Source organism: Ursus arctos, unplaced genomic scaffold, assembly GCF_023065955.2.
Source record: "Ursus arctos isolate Adak ecotype North America unplaced genomic scaffold, UrsArc2.0 scaffold_36, whole genome shotgun sequence".
NCBI classification, from domain to species: Eukaryota; Metazoa; Chordata; class Mammalia; order Carnivora; family Ursidae; genus Ursus; species Ursus arctos.
This window is the reverse complement of record NW_026623050.1, coordinates 21,016,798-21,040,181: the sequence shown is the minus strand read 5'-3', so window position 1 is coordinate 21,040,181 and position 23,384 is coordinate 21,016,798. Positions and strand designations below refer to the sequence as shown.

The 23,384-nt window shown below is 38.2% G+C and overlaps 2 protein-coding genes across 7 annotated transcripts in view; one reads left to right on the top strand and one right to left on the bottom strand.

The window, feature by feature from the left end:
* The window catches only part of TEX9 (testis expressed 9), a 198,895-nt gene extending 185,764 nt beyond the window's left edge, over window positions 1-13,131 (bottom strand). For all 3 annotated transcript variants that reach the window (XM_057306139.1, XM_057306140.1, XM_044390971.3), the window contains exon 1: window positions 12,867-13,131. The gene's annotated coding sequence lies outside the window, so the exon portion shown is untranslated. The remainder of the gene's footprint in view (window positions 1-12,866) is intronic.
* A 160-nt stretch (window positions 13,132-13,291) lies between these two features.
* Window positions 13,292-23,384, top strand: part of RFX7 (regulatory factor X7) — a 128,770-nt gene continuing 118,677 nt past the window's right edge. Inside the window, exons 1-2 of one of the 4 annotated variants that reach the window (XM_057306135.1) lie at window positions 13,292-13,702; window positions 13,858-14,020. In XM_057306135.1, the coding sequence (XP_057162118.1) occupies window positions 13,860-14,020 (161 nt within the window). In that variant the 5' untranslated portion in view covers window positions 13,292-13,702; window positions 13,858-13,859. Of the gene's footprint in view, window positions 13,703-13,857; window positions 14,021-14,081; window positions 22,843-23,384 lie in introns of those variants that run through there. The other 3 variants (XM_057306138.1, XM_057306137.1, XM_057306136.1) reach the window with 3 other exon arrangements.

The following is a 23,384-nucleotide window of genomic DNA, read 5'->3' as shown; positions in this document are numbered from 1 at the left end:
GTAATAAAACACTGGAAATTATCCAGTTGTGGAGGGAAAAAAAAAAAAAAAAAAAAGAATGAAAGATAGTGAAGATAGCCAATGGGCACTACAGGGCATAATAAAAAGAACCAATATTTGCATTATGAGAATTTCAGGAGAAGAAAAAGAAAAAAGGGACAGAAAGTATATTTAAAGCAACAGTGGCTTAAAACTTCCCAAACCTGGGGAGAGAGATGGACATCCACATCCATGAAGCCCAAAACACCAAAATGGCTGAACCTGAATAGGGCTACACTGAGACACATTAAAATTAAATTGCAAAAGTGAAAGACAAAGAAAGCCTTTTAAGAGCAGTAAAGGAAAAGAGAAGTTACATAGAAGAGGATTCCATAAGTCTTTGAGTGGATTTTTCAACAGAAACCTTTTAGGCCATGAGAGACCAGGATGACATATTCAAAATATTGAAAAAAACACCCTTGTCAACAAAGATTCTATACCCAGCAAAGTTGTCTTTCAGAAATGAAGGAAGGATAAAGACTTTCCCAAACAAATGAAAATTGAGGGAGTTCATTGCCACCAGACTTGCCTTACAAGAAATGCTAAATGGGAGTTCTTTGGGGGCAAAAGAACACTAACTAACATCATAAAAAGTTAGTGTAACTCTCACTACTAATGGTAAATCATATTTAGATTCTGCAATATAGTAATAGTGGTGCATATTTCACTTATAACTATAGATTAAAAGTATTAAAATGTAGCAAACATAACCATAGTTATAATAACCTGTTTTTAACTATACAATATAAAAAAACATATAAACTGTAACAGCAATAACTGAAAAAATGAGAGGAGAAGTAAAAGTAAGAAGTTTACAAATTCAATTGAAGTTGTTATCTGCTTAAGATAGAATGTTATAAGTTTATTTTTTTTATTTATTTTTTTAAAAGATTTTATTTATTTATTTGACAGAGATAGAGACAGCCAGCGAGAGAGGGAACACAAGCAGGGGGAGTGGGAGAGGAAGAAGCAGGCTCACAGCAGAAGAGCCTAATGTGGGGCTCAATCCCACAATGCCAGGATCACACCCTGAGCCAAAGGCAGATGCCCAACGACTGAGCCACCCAGGCACCCCAGAATGTTATAAGTTTAAGATATTTTATGCAAGACTCTGGTCATTACACAAAAAAACACAATAAAGAAGTCAAAGCATACTAATACCAAAAAACATCAAAACAAACATAATGAGACGGCAGGATAAGAAACAAGGAACAAGAGATCTACAAAGCAACCAGAAAACAACGAAATGGCAATAGTAAGTTCTTACCTATCAACGATTACTTTAAACAAAAATGAATGAAATTCTACAATTAAAATACAGAGAATGGCTGATGGATTAAAAAAACAAGATCCAAAAATATGCTGTCTATAAGAAACTCACCATAGCCTTACAAACACACATAGAAAGAAGGGATGGAAGAAGACCTTTCAGGCAAATGGTAATAAAAAAAAGTGGGGTAGCTATACCTATATCAGACAAAACAGAGTTTAAACTAAAATGGTAACAAGAGACAAAGAAGGTCAATACATCAAGAAGGTATAATATTTATAAATGTTTATGTGCCTAACATTGGAGGATTTAAATACATAAAGCAAAAACTAACCTAGCTAAAAAAAAGAAGTAAAACAGTACTAGAGTAATAGTTGGGGCCTTTAACACCCCACTCTCAACAATAGATAGATCATTCAGAGAGAGAATCAATAAGGAAAGAGCAGATTTGAACAACACTATAGACCAAATGGACCTAACAGATATATACAGAACATTCTGTCCAACAACAGGAGAATATGCACGCTTCCCAAGCACATAGGAACATCTTCTAGAATGGACCATATGTTAGGTCACAAAACAAGTTTTAGCAAATTCAACAAGATTAAAACCATCCAAGTATCTTCTCTGACCACAATGGCATAGAACTAGAAATCAGTAACAAAAGAAAAACTGGAAAATTCACAAACATAACTTAACATAAATTAAACACCACTCTTCTGAAGAACCAATGAATCAAAAAAGAAATTAAAGGGGAAATTAAAAAATTTTCTTGAAACGAGCAAAAATGGAAACACATGGAGCGCCTGGGTGGCACAGCGGTTAAAGCGTCTGCCTTCGGCTCAGGGCGTGATCCCGGCGTTATGGGATCGAGCCCCACATCAGGCTCCTCTGCTATGAGCCTGTTTCTTCCTCTCCCACTCCCCCTGCTTGTGTTCCCTCTCTCGCTGGCTGTCTCTATCTCTGTCAAATAAATAAATAAAATCTTTAAAAAAAAAGAAAAAAAAATGGAAACACACATACCAGAACCTGTGGGATGCAGCAAAAGCAGTTCTACAAGAGAACTTTATAGCAGTAAATGTCTACATTAAGAAGCAAGAAAGATCCCACATAACCAACCTAACTCTATGCCTCAAGGAACTAGAAAAAGAACAAATTGAGCCCAAAGTTAGCAGAAGAAAGGAACTAGTAAAGATTTGAGAAGAAATAAATAAAATGGAGAAAAGCAAAACAACAGAAAAGATTAAAGCAAACTAAGACTTGGTTCTTTGAAAAGATAAACAAAACTGACAAACCCTTAGATAAACTAAGGAAAAAAGGGAAAGGACCCAAATCAACAAAAATTTAAAGGAAAAAGGAAACGTTATAACTGACATCATAGGAATTCAAAGATTCCTAAGAGGCTATTATGAACAACTATATGCCAACAAACCAGATAACCTAGAAGATATGGAAACTATTCTTAACTTACCAAGACTGAATCAGGAAGAAACAGAAAATGTAAACAGACCAATTAAGAGTAAGGAGATTGAATCAGTAGTCAAAAACTTTCCAAGGAGGAAAAGCCCAGGACCAGACGGCTTCACTGGTGAACTTTATCAAACATTTAAAGAAGAATTAACACCACTCCTTCTCAAACTCTTCCAAAAAGTCAAAAAGGAGGGAATATTCCCAAACTCATTTTACAAGCCCAACATTATTCTGATACCTAAATCAGAAAAGAACACTACTAGAAAAGAGAACTACAGGCTACTATGCCCCATTAATATAGATACAAAAATTCTCAGTAAAATACTAGCAGAGTGAATTCAGCAACACAGTAAAAGGACCATTCACCATGATCAAAAGAGATAAATCCTTGGGAGGCAAGGATGGTTCAACATACACAAATCAACAAATGTGATACATCACATTAACAGAATGAATCATATGATTATGTCAATAGATATCAAAAAACATTTGATAAATTCATTCGTTCATGAATAAAAACTCAGGCACAGAAGGAGCATATCTCAACATAATGAAGGGCATATATATGACAAGCCCACAGCTAACATCGTACTTAGTGGTGAAATGATGAAAACTTTTCCTCTAAAATCAGGAACAATCAGGGTGCCCACTCTCACTACTCATATTCAACATAGTACTAGATGTCCTAGCTAGAGCTATGAGGCAAGAAATAGAAATAAAAGGTATCAGAATTAGGAAGAAGTAAAATTATCTCTATTTGCAGATGACATGATTTCATGTAGATAAAATCCTGAAGACTCAACCTAAAAACTGTTAGATCCAACCAATGAATTCAGTAACGTTACAGGATACATGATTAACATTCAAAAATCAGTAATGGGGCACCTGGATGTCTCAGTCAGTTAAGTGTCTGACTCTTGATTTTGGCTCAAGTCGTGACCTCAGGGTCCTGAGATGGAGCCCCACATTGGGCTCTGTGCTTAGCAGGGAGTCTGCTTGAGATTCTCTCTCTCCCTCTGCCCCTCTCCCCTGTTCCCTCTCTCTCTCTCTCTCAAAAGATAAATAAATCTTTAAAAACAAAACAAAAATTAGTAACATTTCTATACACTAACAATAAATTTTCTGAAAAAGAAATAAAGAAATGATCCCATTTACAATGGCACCAAAAACAATAAAATACTTAGAAATAAATTTAACAAAGGAGGTGAAAGATCTCTGCTCAAAAACCACAAGGCATTGATGAAAGAAATCAAAGAAGACACTAAATAGAAAGGTATTCCATGTTCAAAGATTGGAAGAAGTAATATTGGTAAAATATCAGTATTACCAAAGCCATCTATAGGTTGAATGCAATCCTTATCAAAATTCCAAAGGCATTTTTTTTTACACAAATGGGAAAAATACTTCTAAAATTTATATGGAACCGCAAAAGACTCTGAATATCCAATAAATCCTCAGAAAGAAGAACAAAACAGGAGCTATCACACTTATTTATTTATTTATTTACTTACTTACTTACTTACTTAGAGAGAGAGAGAGAGCACAAGCAGAGGGAGCAGCCAGTAGAAGGAGAAGCAGGCTCCCTGCTTAGCAATGTGGGACTTGATCCCAAGACCCTGGGATCATAACCTGAGCTGAAGGCAGACACTTAACCGACTGAATCACCCAGGTGTCCCTGACATCACACTTTCTGATTTCATGCTATTTTATAAAGCTATAGTCATCAAAAAAGTATGATACTGGCATAAAAACAGACATAGAGATCAATGGAACAGAATCAAAATCACAGTAATAAACCCAAGCATATACAGTCAACTAATAGTTGGCAAGGGAGCCAAGAATACTCAATGGAGAAGACAGTCTTCCATAAATGGTACTGGGATAATTAGATACACATATGTAAAAGAATGAAACTGGACCCATATCTTAAACCACTTACAAAAATTAACTCAAAATGGATTAAAGACTTAAATGTAAGACCAGAAACCATGAAACTCCTGGAAGAAAACATAGAAAGAAAGCTCCTTGACATGGGTCTTTGTAATGATTTTTGGATATGACACTTAAAGCACAAGTAACAAAATAAAAAATAAACAAGGGATAGGACATCAAATATAAGGCTTCTGCACAGCAAACAAACAAACAAACATCAACAAAGTGAAATGACAATCTACGGAATGGGAAAAAATATTTGCTAACTATGTAACCGATAAGAGCTTAATATCCAAAATAGAAAAAACTCCTACAACTCAATAGCAAACAAACAAACAAAAAGAATTAAAAAATGGGTAGAGGACCTGAAAAGACATTTCCCCCAAAAGATGTATGCAAGGATAACAGATATATGAAAAGATGTTGAACATCACTAACCATTAGGGAAATGTAAATTAAAACCACAATGAGATTATCACCTCACACCTGTTAGAATGGCCATCACCAAAAACACAAGTGTTAACAAATGCTGGCATGAATGCGGAGGAAAGGGAACGCTCGTGCACTGTTGGTGGGATTGTAAATTGGTACAGCCGCTGTTAAAAACAGTATATAGGATGCTCAAAAAATGTAACATGTAACTACCCTATGATCCAGAATTCTACTTCTGGGAATATACACCCCAAAGGAAATAAAGACAGTAATTTGAAAGATATTTGCACCTCCATGTTCATAGCAGCATTATTTACAATAGCCAAGACACGGAAACACCCTAACTGTCCAATGACGGAAGAATGAATAAAGAGGTTGCGATAAATATATATGTAATGTATATATTCTATTGGAATATAAGATATTACATTATACATGGAATATATATACAATGAGATATATAATATTCAACCATAAAAAAACAAGGAAATCTTACCATTTGCAACAATATGGATGGATGACCTTGAAGGCATTATCCTAATTGAAACAAGTCAGAAAGAGAAACACAAATATTCTATTTTCTCACTTAAAGGTGGACTCTAAAAACCAAAATTCATAGAAAAAGAGATCAGACTTGTTACCAGAGACAGAGGGTGTGGGAGGGGAAACTGGGGGAAGGTGGTCAAAAGACACAAGCTTCCAGCTATGAGATAAGTAGGTACTAGCGATGTAACATACAACATGATGACTATAGCTAAAACTGCTATATAAGGAAAGTTAAGAGAGCAAATGCTATGAGTTCTTATCACAAGCAGAACATTTTTTTCCCTTTTTCCTTTTCTTCTTTCTTTTCTTTTCATTGTATCTATATGAGAAAATGAATGTTGGCTGACCTATTGTGGTAATTACTTCATAGTATGTGCAAATCAAACCATCCTGCTGTATACCTTAAATTGATTCAGCACTGTATCTCAATTTTTCCTCAACAAAACTGGACACAGTACACGACATAAAGACCGTAGTGAGTACGATGGTTAGTTTTATGTTCAAATTGGCTAGGTTCATGTCACTTAACCTAAGTGTTGCTATGAAGGTATTCTGTAGATGTGGTTAACATCTACAATCAATTGACTTTAAGTAGAGAAGATTCTCATTAATAATCTGGGTAGGCTCCATCCAACCAGGTGAAAGGCCTTATGAACAAAACGGAGATTGTCCTGAGGAAGAAGTCCCAACTGTGGACTCCAGTGTCCATTCCTGTCCAAGAGCTTCTGGCCTGCTGGTCTGCCTTACAGATTTTGCACTTAGCCCCCACAATTAGGTAAGCCAAGTCTTTTAAATTATATATTATAATAAAATAGTTACAATAAATGTTATGATATAGTCAGTCATAACAAATATTACCATGTTATTATATATATCCATATATTTATATATATATATATAGACATAGATACACATATACATCTCCTACTGATTGTAGGAGATAGAACCTGATAGAACCCTGCCTTGTCAGTATGGAAGCAGACTTGGAATTTGGTACCCCATAGAATGTTCACCATCAGCTGTTGACTCCAATTAGGTAAGTCTCCTGTCTCTACATATCCATGTCCATTTTCCTACTTCTGTTCACACCGCTTTTCCCTTCTGACTTGTCTCCACTCCTTCTCCCACCTTATAAACTCCATCCCTTTCCTTACACTCCAGCTCTATCCCAAGCCCTCCATGAAGCTGCCTCTTATTTTAGCTCCTTTTGCTCTTTTCTTTCTCTGAATTCCCTCAGCAGTTATTAGCTGGGCTATTCACTGTGATTCTTAATCTTACAGATCTCATCTAACACTGTTTTGTATTTAGTATCCACCACTAGTGGGTATAAATTTGCAAGTGTAAATCTGGGTGTGCAAGAAATACCACATTCCTTTATTTTGTTTAAATCAAATTAAATTCACCTCAGACATAAGTGACCCAGCCTCAATTCTGTTGGCGTAGAAAGAAACCTAACCTTAGTTATTACTGGGCTTTCCTCCTTTCCCCCTTAGGAATACACTAGAATCTGAAAGAATTATGTTGAGCCTAGAATATGAGGGAAGACAACTTTGACATTCTCATTGTTCATGGATATATGGTCCCTAGAATCCAAGTAACAGCTCCACCCATGAAGCAAAAGTGGCAGGAGGATTCAGCCACACTAGGGTCCTCATGCATCCATCTGAGGCTTGGATATCTCTTGGGGTGCTTCTAGGAAGCAAGACTGGTATTCCCACTACTGGAGCCCTGACCTTTGACTCTTTGCGAGTTTGGGGAAATTTTTTCTTTCTCTACAATTCCATCTACCCATAACCTCCTTCCTTCTTTCTTTCTTTCCCTTGCTTCCCAGATGCTCTACTTCTTTAACCCTCTGACAAAATCTCCTCAAAGAGCAAGGAAGGCAGATAGCTAGGCACAATTCCAGGGAGAACCCTGACACTTCATTCTAAAGTCTTGTGGCCCAGGAGGCTTCATTTTCAATGTGAGTGGTGCCCCAGATGTCTAAGAGAGGGTTCCTGTCAGACAGGAACACACGCTTTATTGAAGCCTATTTGGAACAGAGGGAAGGGGAAAATATAAGAACATAAACCAAATTAATAGCCCAATAAGTTATCCTGTTACATACCTTTTTTTTTTTTCTGTCCCCTGTATTTTTACTGCACTTTAAAAAATATGTGTGGGCTGATAGTTATAGTCTTAAATTATAAACTTGCAGATTCAAACAATAGTTTATTTACCATTTATTTTCAAATCTTTCTGAGGTCCCAGCATAATAATAATAAAAGCACTTAAACGTGCCTTGAAATGAATCAAGGGATAAGAGAGTTGGTGGATCACTGGTTAGGCGCCACCAGTCCAAACTGCACTGGTGTTGACCTTCTCATTGCAGGGTTGGCTCTAGTGTCTTTTCATTGTCACTTTTAGGATTAGTTAAATATGCTTTTTCTTTACCTTCTTCTGTTTACAGCTGCTGCTAGGCTGAATTTCCAAGATATCAAATTTCTACTTGGGACCTTTCTAGCCCCAAGTAAAAGTAAACACTTCCTTTAAAATTCGGGCAGATGATATGAACTTGAACCTTTTTTAATATAAAGAGAATTGCAGGTCACAACATAAACATGTATGAACAGTGGAGAATTTCTAAGTGAAATCAAAGCAGTACCTGGCATTCATTTTCATAATACCTTTCACTTGAAGAGCCAAGTACATTTTGAGACCTTTATCCCATTAATCCTTAGAGATAACCTGAAAGAATGGCTTGTATAGACAGGGTCACAGAGCCAGGTAGTGACAGTGTTAACATCCTGCTGCCTTGCCCAGTATTTGAATAGTTAGGCTACTTTGCCTCAACAAACCATTGTTTTAATGGCATAATGGAATATTTGTGCTCTAACGGGAGAATTCCAATTTTCATATCATACTTATATTAGTAAGTATGTCATAGAGGAATTTTATCCAAATTTGCCAATGTGCACTTGGTTTTGAACCCTGCAACTTGCCTCTTCTATAATCTTGCTTTCTCTTTTTTGTCCCCTCCTCCCCCCCCGCCTTCCTCTAATGCTATGAAGACTGAAAACTTGATGGCATTACAACACTGGAATTTAATACATCAGCTCCTCTAAGACTATATGCATTTTGAAAGACAAAAGCTTAGCCCAAATACATGACCCATCACTTTCTGATACAGAGAAAGAGTTTTTGGAGGTGGAAAGCCTTCCTTTCTTATTCCCATAAATAGTAACATGTTGGTGATTATATATTCTACTTTCAACTCCTAGGAGGAAAAGTCTACAATGGAAGAGGCAGAGGATGTAATGATCAAGGGAAAAGAGGATGAGAAAATACTTTGTTATTTTTAAGGGGGGAAAAAGAGAATAGGGTTGAACGTTATCTTTTCCATATTTGTAAACCATCATAATTTGTGGAAGTGAAATGTACACTTTAGGCACTTAACCAATATTTACTATTGATGAAACCTACTTTAGGCCTCATCTTTGGTCAGAACAATCATAACTAATAACACAGAGTAACATCTTGTAAAATGGGCTTGTATCTCCCTCTCCTTCCTTCCCCTCCCCTATATACTCCATTAAGGATCTGAGCACTGAGCTAACCCGGGGCTATGCATTATTCACTCATCCCATGTGCTCTTCCATGGCTTCACACAAGTGCTTAAGCTAAAATCCTCCTTCCTCAGTGCTCTGCCTACTGAACTTCTATTCATCCAATGAGACCCAATTCAAATGCTAGCCAAGAGGCCTTCTCTAAACAGCTGTTTTACCCTAACCAGGACCAATACCTCCCTCCACCATGTCCTGGTAACATTAGTAGACACTATTCTATTTTAGAACTCATCATCTTATACAATTAATATACATTAATATGTCTCTCTGCTCTGAAGAATGTAAACTATTTCAAGTTGGGACCAGGTTCTTATATATGTATGTAAGTATTTATTTATATTTTTTGGGCTGATACTATTATATATCAGGCATGATAAATATATGATAAATGTATATGCTACAGTCTGGACAGTACAAAAAGTTTACAGTTTCATAAAAGAGACAAGGTTTACAGACATAGAAGAACATGACGGTATAATGTACTGTGCTAAGAAAATTAAGGCTAAGTACCTCCTGCATTCAGCAAATATTTACTCAATACCTAGGAGTAAAGAATTGTATCCCAGGACTACCAGGATAAATAAAACAGTCACTATCTCTGAGATGCTCCCACTCCACCTCTCAGATGGTCTTCATATGCATACAGTAGTTCTGTAGTTTAGATATCACTTTACACGTTGTTCCTCATAACAACCCTGTGAAATAGGTCACTATTTTCATTTTTAAGGAGATGGACACAGAGGGTTTGAATTCCCAGATCTTTTCACTCGACGGCCAGAGTCTTTCTACCCTACTACATCAATGCTTCTCGACATTTTCCACCAGAGTACACTTTCACAGGGAGAACAAGCTTATACTCTTCACGGTTGGGAAATATAAGCTAAAACAATCTAGTGTTATCTTAAAAATTCATGCTTACTCTAATGTTTTCCATTACTTCTCACTGAGCCAAATTGAAGGTCTAAGAAAATGAGCCACATTGATTCTGGGTGCTTCGGGGCCCTTGGTACGGGGTTTCATGACCACAGGGCTACACACACAATTTCAGAAGCACATGGCTACACTGCTACCTTTACTCAGGGTGCCTGGGTTTGGTGTGAGTCCCTACTCAAGATTTTGGGTAACTTTATCAGGTTTCTTTTAGGTTTCTAGTGGCATTATTTTATTTGTAGCCCTCTCTGAAGACTGCAATAAAACACACTCTTAAGGGAGCAGTGGGAGCTGATCCTTTCCTCCCTGCAAAGATGTCTCATTCTGGCAATTAGGTCTCTTCAGTCTGATACTATCCACCACTCCTTTCATTGCTGGTTGAACCCAAGAGTCCCAGATGGCTCCTCCAACTGCCTGTTGGTCCCTGAAGGCCCCAAAGGCTCAAAAATGCCCTCTAGACCGCAGGGCCCTTCCACCCCCACCTCAGGGCAGCTCACAGTTACAGCTCTGCTGAGCCCTCTAGTGGAACTGGGGTGACATGGCTTTTTCATGGAACGGATAAAAAAGCTCTCAAAAGTTGCACTTGGGAAGCCAGCCCGTGTGCCACCTGGTAGCGTACTTTAAAAGAAAGTCTTGTGATGGGATCATCCTTCCTGGCAAATAAATTCGCGTTTCTATCCAAAAGGCCAATAAAAACTTTTCAGTGAAATGTAAAAAAAAATTTAAAAAAATAAAAGAAAGTCTTGTTTCTCAGCTTCCTTTTCCTAAGACCTTTGGCAGGTCTCAGAAACATCATCTTTCTTGAATGAAATCCCCCACTCCCTAGAATCTCCCCCTCCCAGGGTGTGGCAAGGTGGAGCCATCATTCTCTCTTGACCAAGTAAAAAAAATAGAATCTGGGGGACTTGGCAACTTTCCCAAATGCTTTTCTTTCTTTCTTCCTTCCTTCCTTCCTTCCTTTCTTTCTTTCTTTCTTTCTTTCTTTCTTTCTTTCTTTCTTTCTTTCCTCCATCTTCCCCATGGACATAGAGTTTACATATACATTCAAGATTCTTCAGTATTACATCATTTTCAGCATGGGTTGCAGATTGTGGAATTAGACTTCCAGGATCAAAGTCCTGGCTCCCTCACTAATTGGATAACTTTAAGAATGTTATTTAACCTCTCTAAGCTTCTGTTTCATCTGTATAATAGAAGAATAATAACACCTACAGTATGTATAGTTTGGGAAGGAATAACTATAATGTATAGAAAGTGCCAGATCTGGCATGCTGCATGTGCTCAACAAACATTAGCTATTTTTATTCTTCTTCAAAGTTTCTGTACAATACACAGCATGTCTATGAATTTGGTACAGAAAAATACTCTTTACATAGGACACAAAGGTACATATGCAAGATGAATTCATAAACAACCTATATTTTCCTAAAGTGGCTAAGCTAAAAGTGACCTTAGGTTATGGGAAAGGGGGCTACTTTGTATTAAACAATCAGTGCAAAGGGTATCAGGATGCAAAGGGATCCAAGGAGCCTGAAACCCTCTTGGAGGAGCTGTGTTTTGTACCCAGGTGTCCTCCTCCCTCCCATTTCACCACACCCGACCATCTGCATCTGCGAGTATTCAGAGTGAATCCGGGAGCCAGGCCTGAGTGCACAGTGGTGCAAAAGCAAGAGAGTTCCAGGGCAAGGCAGGGCACAGAACACTCCGAAGCCAGGAAGCCCAAGCCAATCAGATTCCCCACCCAGGACTCTAAAAGGTGGCAGAGCCTCATGGCCCAAAGTCCAAGCACAGCAGGAAAGTGGCCAGAGAACCTGATAGGTAGAAACCTGATAGAAACTGTCAGAAAAGTTAAAGCTGAAGAGCTCAGAACACCCACAGGCCCAGAGAAAGGTCAGTGTGAGTTGAGCAGCTGTTCCATCTGGTGCCAGAGGCCTTGGCTGTTGTCTTCTACAGCCAGGCAGTTTAGGCCTCCCTGATCAGCCCCACCTAGAAAAGCCAATTCTTCTGCTCTTAAAGGGGACTTGCTTGTTTCTAGCAGAGTCTTATTCTTAGTGGACAAAACTGTCTCTTAAGTATGAATGGGAAGAAGGGCACAGAGAGTGCGTCCAAGGGTTCAACTGGCTCCAAAGGAAGGTGCTTGTGGCTGGAGCCTGAGCCTCCATGTTGCGAGAACTGCATGTGTTTCTTTCACAGGCAGGCAGGGGCCTTGGTTGCCAGGGACCCTGACAAGCCGCGACTTGAGCGGTGCCTTAGAGCCTGGGTTGGCTAGAGAGCGGTATAGAGGAGGGAGGGAGGGCATTCCTGGAAAGGGGGTGGGGTGGGGAGGTGAGGGGAACAGCATGAGCAAAGGCACGAAGGAAGAATGAATCTGCTGCGCGTTGAGAATGGCATGGAGACTTCACTGATTGGAGCCGGGAGTTCTTGCAGGGGGATGGAGGCAGCTATGATTGGATAACTAAAGTGGGGCCAGATTTGGAGGGCTTTGAATGCCCGACTGAGAAGCACTCAACCCAGCTCCTGACTTGCGATTTCCGTTCAAGACTGAATTACCTAAAGGGTGGTTAATTCCAAAGGGTGTTCCTCTTTGGGGGCTTCTGAAAAGTCAGCTTATCCTCTTACCTGCTTCAATTCTCTTCACTTACCCAGGGAGAAAGCAATCCTCACTTGTCCAGGGTGGGGGGGGACGTTGATTAATTGCACTTTTCCTGATTTGAAGATGCCAGAATAAAAACCCAAAATCCCATTTCCACGCCAAATATTATATTTGGTTTCTCCTCCTCCTTCTCCTCACGCAAGTTCTCTTTCTCTCGCCAGCACCTCCCCCACGTTTTCCTGCTCTCCTCCACCAGCTTGGCCAGTCCCCTCCTCGGCCCCGGCGGCGCGCGTTCCGGGCCGAGCTCGCCCGCGCCCGCCCTGCGCACCCGTGCGCCCCCCTCCCGGCCCCCCGCGCCCGCGCCCGCGCCCGTAACCCGCACACGCTGGTCCACGCCCCCCCTCCCCCGGCGGAGCGGTAGGTGTTTTGCCGTCTGCGCCGGGCCGCAGTGCGGCTGCGCGCACTAGGCTGCCTCCCGGGCTGGCAGGGCAGCGGCGGCCGCGGTGGCGGCGGGGCCGGGAGCGAGCGGCGGCGGCAGCGGCGTGGGGAGTGGCGTGGAGCCGAGCCTGGGGCTGCAGCAGCGCGGGCCCCCGGAGTAGAAAGCCCCGGGCGGCAAGAAAGGAAGGCCAGGCCGCGGAGTCCCTGAGCAGCCGTTCTTGAATTTGGGGGAGCCTTGCCCCCCCACCTCGTCTTCAGACGTCCCCTCCTCATCCCCCCCCCCCCCAGCCCCGGCCGCTGACGGGAGGAGGCGGCGGCGGCGGCGGGGGGCTGAGGGGCGCCGCCATGCCTCTCCCGCGGTGAAGCCTCCCTGCCGTGAGGAGCCGCTCGGTCTCCCCGGTGATGTCCCCCAGGCGGCAGGCGAAAGCGACTCACTCGAGCCCTGGGGTAAAGGCCTAGCTTATTCAGCTTCCTTCCTCCTCCTCCTCCTCTTCCCTTCCCCCCCTCCTCCTCCTCTCCCCCTTCGTCCTCCCCTCCCCGTCTCTTCCCTCACCCTTCCCCGCGCCCCCATCTTCCCTCCCTCCCTCCCACCCCTCCCGCAGCGATGGCAGAGGAACAACAACAGCCGCCACCACAGCAGCCTGATGCCCATCAGCAGCTTCCCCCCAGCGCCCCCAACTCGGGGGTGGCTCTGCCAGCCCTTGTGCCTGGGCTGCCAGGGACAGAGGCCAGCGCGCTGCAACACAAGATCAAGAACTCCATCTGGTAAGAGGATCCTCCATCGCTGGGGTAAAAAAGCCAGGCACATTTCTGCTGCAAAGGGGGTGGGGGGGCGGCGGGCGGAGGAGGAGGCGGATGCATTCATTGAATGTGGGTATCCAGAGTCGGGTGCATATTTATAGGACCTCTGGAGGTGTGGGGACTTTGCATCAGCCTCTGGTCTCCATAGCCAAAAATGCCTTTACCCCCTCAATTGTGAGTGTAGATAAACAAGTTATATGTGTTTTTCACTTATGTGTAAGACGAATGTGGGTCGAAATTAAGTCATATTGCATGATGGTGGCATGAATTTGGGACTGAGGAATGAGAAATGTGTTTACTCCTTTTTGCAAGCATACAGGGAGGAAGAAGTGTATTGTGAATTTTCACCAAACAGACATTGTGCGTAAGAATATTAACATGCAGCACAAAACCTAATGTGTCTCTTCCTTTCCGTTGGTTTAGTTGCTATTTCTGGATGTTTTTGCCTTCTTTATTATGAGATTAAATTTCCTTTCCAGGGAGTTTATTTGCATGATTGTGAAGAAAGAAAGGGCTTCTTTAGTATAAGGTATTTTGAGGTGGTAGTTTACACTGTAAAGTGATTTTTTTAATTTAAAAACATGTTTTAATTTAAAATGTCTTGCTGTTTCTTGTCTTTTTAGAAACCATAGATGAGATATCCTTTGCTATTTCTGTACTTTCTTGTATGAGAATTTACAATATTTCAGCATTAGGTTAAACTCTGAAAGACTGGTGGCAGTCTTTTAATAATTAAATACACTGAGTTAAGTCTGTCTTCTGTTAGAGCCATTGTAAATATTCTTTGAACATGAACTTGCATTATTTCTGTAAGATTCTTCATTAACTGACATTTTTTAAAATGTAGTGCTGTTTTAAAAATGGAAAGCAATATTTGGAATTTGGTCTAAGAGATTGCTTTTAATAGAAATTTTAAAATAGAATTGAATGTGGTGTAGGACAAGCTCTGATTTTAAAAATGCAATCTTGCATGTCCATCGTTGAATAGGACTACTAAAATATCAAAACTCCTTACTTTCATTGCAATTTAAAAATAAATGCATCATAAAAACAACTGGCATTGCAGTAAAGTATTTAGACATTTCAAAACAGTGACAGTTTTTAAATACAAAATTAAGGTTTGTTATACAGTAATTTTTATTATTTCTTGGAATACATCCGTATTGTCATGATGCTAATATGAAGTAGGTCAGTGCAGGCTTTAATAGTTTCGTACTACACCGTAATTGGCAGCTGAGTATCTTGCTTTCAGTTTTAATTTTAAGATCAGTTTCAATATTTTAAAGGAGAATATTTTTGACTTTGATAATCAGTAGTCATGTTTTGGCAACTTGAATAGGTCAGATAGGTAAGATTGTCTTCTGTGTGTGTGTGAAACAGAGAAAGAGAGAGAAGCCTTTTTTCTTTAATGGATATCCTCACACCCTTTTAAAAGCTGTTATTTAAAGGGAGAGATGGTTAATCTTCTGCTTACCATCAAGGTTTCCAGAAATCAGTGGGGTTTATTTCCCCCCCTATTAACTTGATGTAACTTAGTGTCTCTGAAGTCATCACTGAATTGCATTAAACACCTTGGTTTTTACATTTAAGGTAAGGGACATCCAAATCTTTTAAAAGGCACATTTTAAAAGTTGAATTAGTAATGTATATTTTAATGTATTATGAGAACAATAGGGGAAAGGAAACTCCACTTTATATTTTTTAACATAGGAGTAAATTGTATAGCCAGCTGACTGACTAATAATGATAGTGGAGTGTTCTTTTTGGTAAATCATGTGATTTAATTATTCTTTTTGTTGATAATTTATATTTACACATTCAGTACAGCTTAACTGCACTAACTCTAATGTGAGGAAAAACTTATCCTGAAGTAGAGTGCGCTTCATTTTTTGCTACTTACTCAGAAAAAATAACAGGCAACGAACACCTTAATCCCCAAATATATAATTTTATATCTTTATTTTGAAATTGTAATGGCACACTTACTAGTGTTTATTTTTCAAGTATAGAAATTTATTTGCAAAAATGATTTCTTTATATTGTGTTTAGAACTTTGGAATAAACAGGGGCGCCTGGGTGGCACAGCGGTTAAGCGCCTACCTTCGGCTCAGGGCGTGATCCCGGCGTTATGGGATCGAGCCCCACATCAGGCTCCTCCGCTGGGAGCCTGCTTCTTCCTCTCCCGCTCCCCCTGCTTGTGTTCCCTCTCTCGCTGGCTGTCTCTATCTCTGTCAAATAAATAAATAAAATCTTTAAAAAAAAAAAAAAAGAACTTTGGAATAAACAACATTAGTGGATCGTAAACATATATATATATATATATATATATATATATATATATATATATATATATATATAGACTCATATCCCCTGCTCTACAAGACTGGATTTACATTATTCATCAAGTGACTATATAAAATAAAGACACTAAAAAGTGAAAGCACCTTCACCACCACCTCCTATGAACTAGTGTATATATGCTAAATTAAAATAATTTTTAATAGATAAGATTACAGTTCTTTGGGTATCTCATTTCACATTTTGTGAGGGAACAGTATCTTTTTATTGTTTATTTTATAACTTGATAATGCCCTGAGAGATCAGTTTTGTACTCCTTTCTACATCAACCTTTGGTATCATTACTAATGAGAATTTAAAATTATGTTAATCCAAAATGTGGCATTTAAAAATTTTCAAATGGGTTTTGCATTTAGGTCGATCATAGTTTCTAAATTATTAAACTTGCAGATCACAAACAAGTCTGTACTTGTCTTCCTATTCAACAAACACACTTATAGTATGTGAGGCTGGTCTTTAGCTGGACAATGAGTTATTTATTATTTCAGTTCATAATTAATTTATTCTGTTTATTAAACTAAAATGCTATTTGATAAAAGTATGTCCATTATAATTTCAAGCATTAAATGAGACTTTGGAAAAAAAAAGATAAGTGTTCAGTTGAAATCATGGTATCTAATGAGACCAGAAACTATTATTTCATAAGAATTGGAAATATAATTTATAATTTTTAAGGTAGTTCTAGAAAATAAAGATACTGCCAAATTGATAGTATTGTAATATTTGTGTAATATATTTATGAATATCATCAACTTAAGTCCAAGTTAGCAAGCCTGCACTATTCTTGACCTTCCTCATCCCCACTCCAGAGACAAGGTCCTAATCAATTAGTACTTTGAAAGGAGATTTATTTGCAGAGATGTGTTTTAATACTGAATATGTTGTGAAAATGTTGTTTATCTTTTCTAAACAGTAGAATTCTAATATGAACTTTTCAATAAAAAAGGAAAACTAGTAACCGATGTCTTTTTTTCTCAATGAGAATCTGTACTTTCAACCTAAAACAGCCACAGCTAACCCCCATGCAAACCTCTTGAACTTAACTGTGCACCCCTGTTTGGTTACTTAAGAAAAGAATACCACAGCAAGTTTTTCTTTCCTCTTATCTCCCAGTATCTTCATTGTTTAAAAGAGAAAAAAGTTAATTTGTATTTAGTTTGCATATATGTATATATACTAAGTTCTTTCTTTTCCATTTTAAAGCAGTTTCATTTGAAACCCTGGTAAAATAAAATTGCTATGGAAAAACATAGGATAGAAAATTTTACATTTGATATCTCTTCTGTCTTTTTTGTAATTAGTTATAAGAATGATCGTGCTTTCATGGCTGGGAGTGATTAACATATTTGCAATTAGGCTGTAACGTAAACAACAAACCTTTACCTAGAAATTCAAAAGAAATCTTGATGTTTTATTGTAGAAAATGTTCTAATACTGTATTTACTCAACAAACGAATTCAGGGATTCTTAAAAGAATTAGTTATCAATTGTTATTTTTATTTATATAAGCTTTTATTTGTAAGATTGTACAAACCATTTCTTAAACAGTCGTGTAAGATGTGTCATTGTTCTACCCACTTTTTGGAAACAGATAAATTAAATGACAGGAAACCTAGGATTCCTCTCATTCATTATCAGTCCCTGGAAACTTCTGGAGCCAGAGTTCCCTGTCTTTATTAAGTCCTGTAAGTCATACAGACTTCCCAATCTCATACATTTTAGACTTAAAATTATAAATAAAGTGGAATTATATATGTGGACCATTTGGATGTTTTCTAAATTCTAATTTAAACCCAAATTCAGCAATTTTGTTTTACTTTCTAATTTATTAGTTACAATGAGCAAAGGACGATGATCCAAAAGGTTTACATAGTGATACCGTATTAGACCTGATTCTGTCCCATATACTAGAACTTAGCAGTTCCATTTTTGTCCTTGGTTCTGGGTCAGGGCATTTATTAGCTCTGTCTGAGAAAAAAGTTATTGTTCCTTCTCCTGCAGTTGGAAACATTTACTGTAAAGCTTATAACTTTAGAGTTTGCTTTAACCATAAGTCCCTGATCTTCATTTTGCTTTAAAATTAGAGACTGACGAGTACATTAGCTAGCTTTTATATATTTTTGATTAGTTGTTTGAACATGCTGCTTGCCCTGCGTTTAGCCTGTCTTCCATACCAAGCACACCAAGAGTGCTTTTGTTTGTCTATATTGAGGCCGGCTGTGATGGTTGCATCCCAACACTGAGTGTTTGTGATTCCAGAAAGAAGGCAGTTCCTTGCTCTCCTTTATGATTTGAAACTAACGAAATTGTCTTCCCTCTTGACCAGGAAGGCACGTTAAGCAATTATAGCCCCTGGATTTTTCTGGCCTAATGTTTAGCTCTTAGGTAATGGATGTGTGTGTGTGTGTGTATAAATAATTTACCAATTTGCTCTCCCCACTGGGAGGTGTCTTGAATGTTATGTGCAAAAATGATTTGGTTTCTATCTCACTATTAGTTTTTGGTATTACTAGGGAAAATGAGTTTCACAGTCATGGAAAAGACAGAAGTGTTTTATCTGTTGTGAAAGAATGCTTTGAGGAAAAAACTTGTGTCACATCACTTTTTATGTTAGAAAAACAATGTTGCACACTAAAATTGTACAAATGAAAATAATTAAAATGAGCATTGTCATTTACTCATATTTGAACACTAAGCAAGAATAGTGTGTAAGTACTCACCTGAGTACCTGCTATATACAAAATACTATGCTAGAGACTGGCATTTGCGGAATGCCCATTCACTTGTAATGTTAGCCTTACAACATTAACCTAGGAAAAAAGTGCAATAAAACTGTTTTATTCAGTTAGGGAACCAGGGAAAGAGGTGACAAGTGCCAAAGTGTTAATTGTGAGAAAAGTAGACCTTCGTTTCCTTGTCTGTAAAATGAAAGGTGTATACTAGATGACCTTGCAAGTAAGTTCCTTTAGCTTAACTTTCTATGACTCTGTTACTAAATTAATATTGACAGCAATAATAAAACATACCATAAGCACAGTGAAAGACTAACAGAATTAACTAATCACAGGCAGTCAACAGAACATTTTCAAAGGACGAATTGTTAGGATTTGTCAGTGTTTCCTTGGGTGTTAGCCCAGGAGGACTATCTGAAGGTGTTATTCACTTCTTGTTACCTTGTGCAAGAGTTCTGTTATATGAGATTCAGTCTGCAAATATTTATTGAACATGTATTACATTTAAAGTGTTCTAAGAGCCGTTGTTGATTATGCAAAAATATGTAAGTCTATGCAGCAGTCCTTGTTGGGAAGTTTACTAGCTGAGAGATTGCACTAGGGGGACTATTTGTGTGCTTGTTTTGTTTTGTTTTGCCTCTAAAGAGGTTCTCCATACTTATAAGCACTTCACATAGGAACTTTTTTCAAAATAGGAAATTTTGTAATAATGTTATATTTTAAGGCAGTAGTGGATGTTATGTTGTCAGTTTGGTTATGTGAATAAGAAAGGTGTATTTTCTTTTCAGAATAATGTAGTTTTGGGTTGAGCCTCACAACTTCTCCTCTTCATCTAGGGTAGACTTTTTAAATGTGTAATTGTGACAGTTCTTTATACCTATAAAGAACAAGACAGTAAGATGGTGATTCCATATCTCTGACCAAACTAGACCAGTCTTACCCAGTGCTTCTTTTTCCAGCAGACTCTGTGTATTTAGTTGCTTTCTCTTCTGCTTTATTGAAGGTTCTAGGAGTTCAGGTTAAGATGAGCAGCATGGACCAAAAGGAGGAAGGATCTTTCTGTCCTGGGCAGGATAATGAATAAGGAACAATAAGCTCTGAGGCCTTAATGCACTCAATTGCTGACTATGAGATTAAGATGGTTAACCCTTAACCAAATGAATAGAAACTTTAAAACATGATTTAATTTTTTTTTCTTGAGACTTTTATTTTCCTCTGTTTATGGACTATAATATCTCCTATTTAGAAGAGGAAATAGAAAACAACTAGGTTTGGTTAATTATGCATATCATTATCAGACATCTATTACAATAGCTCCTATATATATTATGAAAAGTTGTGTGAGAGGTGAGGTTTTATATTCCTTGTATCTAAGAACAAACTGAAAACATAAAGATATTCCTTGCTATTTGAGTCTGTTTGGTTTCTGAATTCAGAGAGTGAGAGGTCAGAGTAACAGATTCCAATCTGTTATGTCTTGGAATTTTGGAAGGCAAGAGTCCATATGGTGTGAAATCCCAGCTCCTCCAAATAGCCTTATCTTTTAAAAAAAAAAAAAAAAAATTTTTTTTTTTTTTTACCTGAACCCATTCATAGCCTGAGTTTAGATGGTAAGGGTTCAGATAGCAAAGGTACTTTTACATTCATTCCAACACAGGATTAACAAGTTGATATGAATTTACATGCTAAATCTGATTGATTAGTGATACCTACCAAGGGCATGGGGGTAGACGTGAACTTATTGGTATCTTGCAGGGTATGAGTCCCTAGGGCTATGGTGTTTCAATTTATGAGGTCTCATTTAAAGACACAAACCAAGCATCGAGAGCACTTGGGTTTGTATTTTTCTTTCTGTACTTCTATTTTTTTAATTTTTCTGTGGCTTTCCTACTTTGATCACCTTGTACTGCATTAAGTGACTACTGCAGTTTGCACTAACCCATTTTCTTTGCTTTTATTATCTTGTTTCTCTGCTTATGCCTGTGCTGGTCTCTTTACCCACTACTTTAAAAAACCTTTCTTTTTTTCCTGCTGATACAAGGGTTTAACTTTAAGATTCAGTTCATGTGCTACTGTTTCCATGAAATTTTTCTCAACTCTCGAAAAACAATGATCTGGGTTGTGTAAATTAACTTTTTTCAGTGATTTAGGCTGGCCTTACCTGAGATGAGCCCATTTTATTTAATTTGTACTGAATTTAAGTGAAACATTCTCATTTTTTAATATGTGAAGTTCGTAGAAATTCAGAGACTGAATATACCTGAAACAAAGCAGTCACTGCATAATAAGTAATTTACAATATGACAGTAAAATATTTTATTTATGTGGGGTAGCTAAGTACTTGCCATTGTTTTTGCAGTAGGTATGAAATTTTAAAGATTTAATTGGATAAGAGTGTCATTTTAGTGACATCTTGCTTGAAGTAAAGTTGGTGCTTCTGAGAGCCTGGGAAAATGTATTTGAACAAGATGCTTCAGTTAATTTAAGTGAATCACTTCGCTAATTTGATTGCAGTTATTTGATCTATTAATTGCATATGTACATAAGCAATCTGTGATCTAAAATGTAACTGTCAGATTATTACATGCATGATCCCTTTTTCTGAAGCAGGAGATATTTACAAGCAGTATTTGGCCAAATTCTGTACATACAAGTTTCAAAGAAGTGAGAAGGTCAAGAACTAATCCTGAATTTACAGAATCAAGTGGTCAGGGAAAACTGAATTCCCTATACCTTTATTTTAATGTCTAGTATATACAGGCATAGAATTAAAAAGTAATAAGCACTACTCTGCTTTTAAAACATTCACCCCGTGTATAGTAGTTGCATGCATCATCTGTAGAATTTAACAAAAGTAAGATTTTGTTAAATGCAGTGATAGTATGGTATAATCGATACTAAAAAATAGAGTTAGAGAGGGATTCAGTAGGGTATAATACGCTTATTGGCAAAATTCAGGCTGGTGACCTTAACAAAAATCAAGAGATGGGCTGTTGATCCAAATACACTTACTCGTATGCTTACTGGGAAATCTTTATTCCCACTAGCAGGAATTAGATTCACAGTTGTTGGTGACAGGAAGCCTTGCCAGTAATGAGAACAATTAGGGGAAAATAGCTTAGGTCAAAATTTGCTTGATTGGGGAGTGGGGTTTCCACCAACCACAATTCTCTCATCAAAATGCAAAGATAGAAGAAAGAATATAAAGTAATAATAGAGAAGAAGAGGATGGGCATGTTGAGAACTGGGGCAGAGAACCAGAAACTGCTCTGTTAGTTTTAGAAGAGGACTATGTACCCTGAGTGGACTCTCTTTGAATAATGGCCACTTCATGAAGAGGATTAGAATATTACTATATGTGGGGTTCCTCATATACCTCACTTAGCCAATATTTTGGCTCCTATGTTTTAGCATCTGTATCTGTGTACTTTCCCATTATAGGATGAAATTTGTTTTCCCCTTTGGATTCATCCCTTTCCATATATTTAGGGAATTTGTTCTAATACATATCCTTTCTGTCAGCATCATCAAACTGTTCTTTTCCACAGGCTGCTTTTCCTGTGACTTTATACATGCTTATGACTTCCTTAAAGCAGCAGCAAACAACCTTGGAGAAAAGTTTTTGCAGTAAAACAAAGAGTTGATCTTTCAGTGACCTAAAGAGCTCATTCATAGTCTAAGAAAAAAAGTCATTAGGTAAGTGAATGAAGAATGTGAATACTCATTTTATAAGAATAATAATATAAACAGTTAACAATGCAAAAATCCTTATTCGATAATAAAAAATAAAGCAGAAAAGTGCTTTTTTTTTGGCCACTAAGAAAAGATTTAAGAAACATGGTAACCATTGCTAGCTTATCTCACCCCTGAGTTTACTATTTTGCTTACCCGTTTCCCTCCCCTCCAGTCCCTCATTTATTATGCTGTTGTGTGATATGTAAGCCCACTCATACGTACGGTGGAATAAGTGAACATACATTTTAAAAACATTAACTGGTTTTGCACTTAGGTGGTGGAACAAAATGTATGCTTCCCCCCCTTTATTATTGTCTCAAAATTTTCTTGAATGAGCAGGCATTATTTTTAGTTCAGAAAAATCCAAACAAGTAAAATAATCCTTTGTCTACCCTGCTGCTCTTCCTTTTAGCTGCCATCTGTCCATCAGCTCACCACCCCCACTCTGCTAGATCTTCTCTGCTCTTGTCCTTTTTGACTCTTGCAGTCTGGCTTCCTGTTCT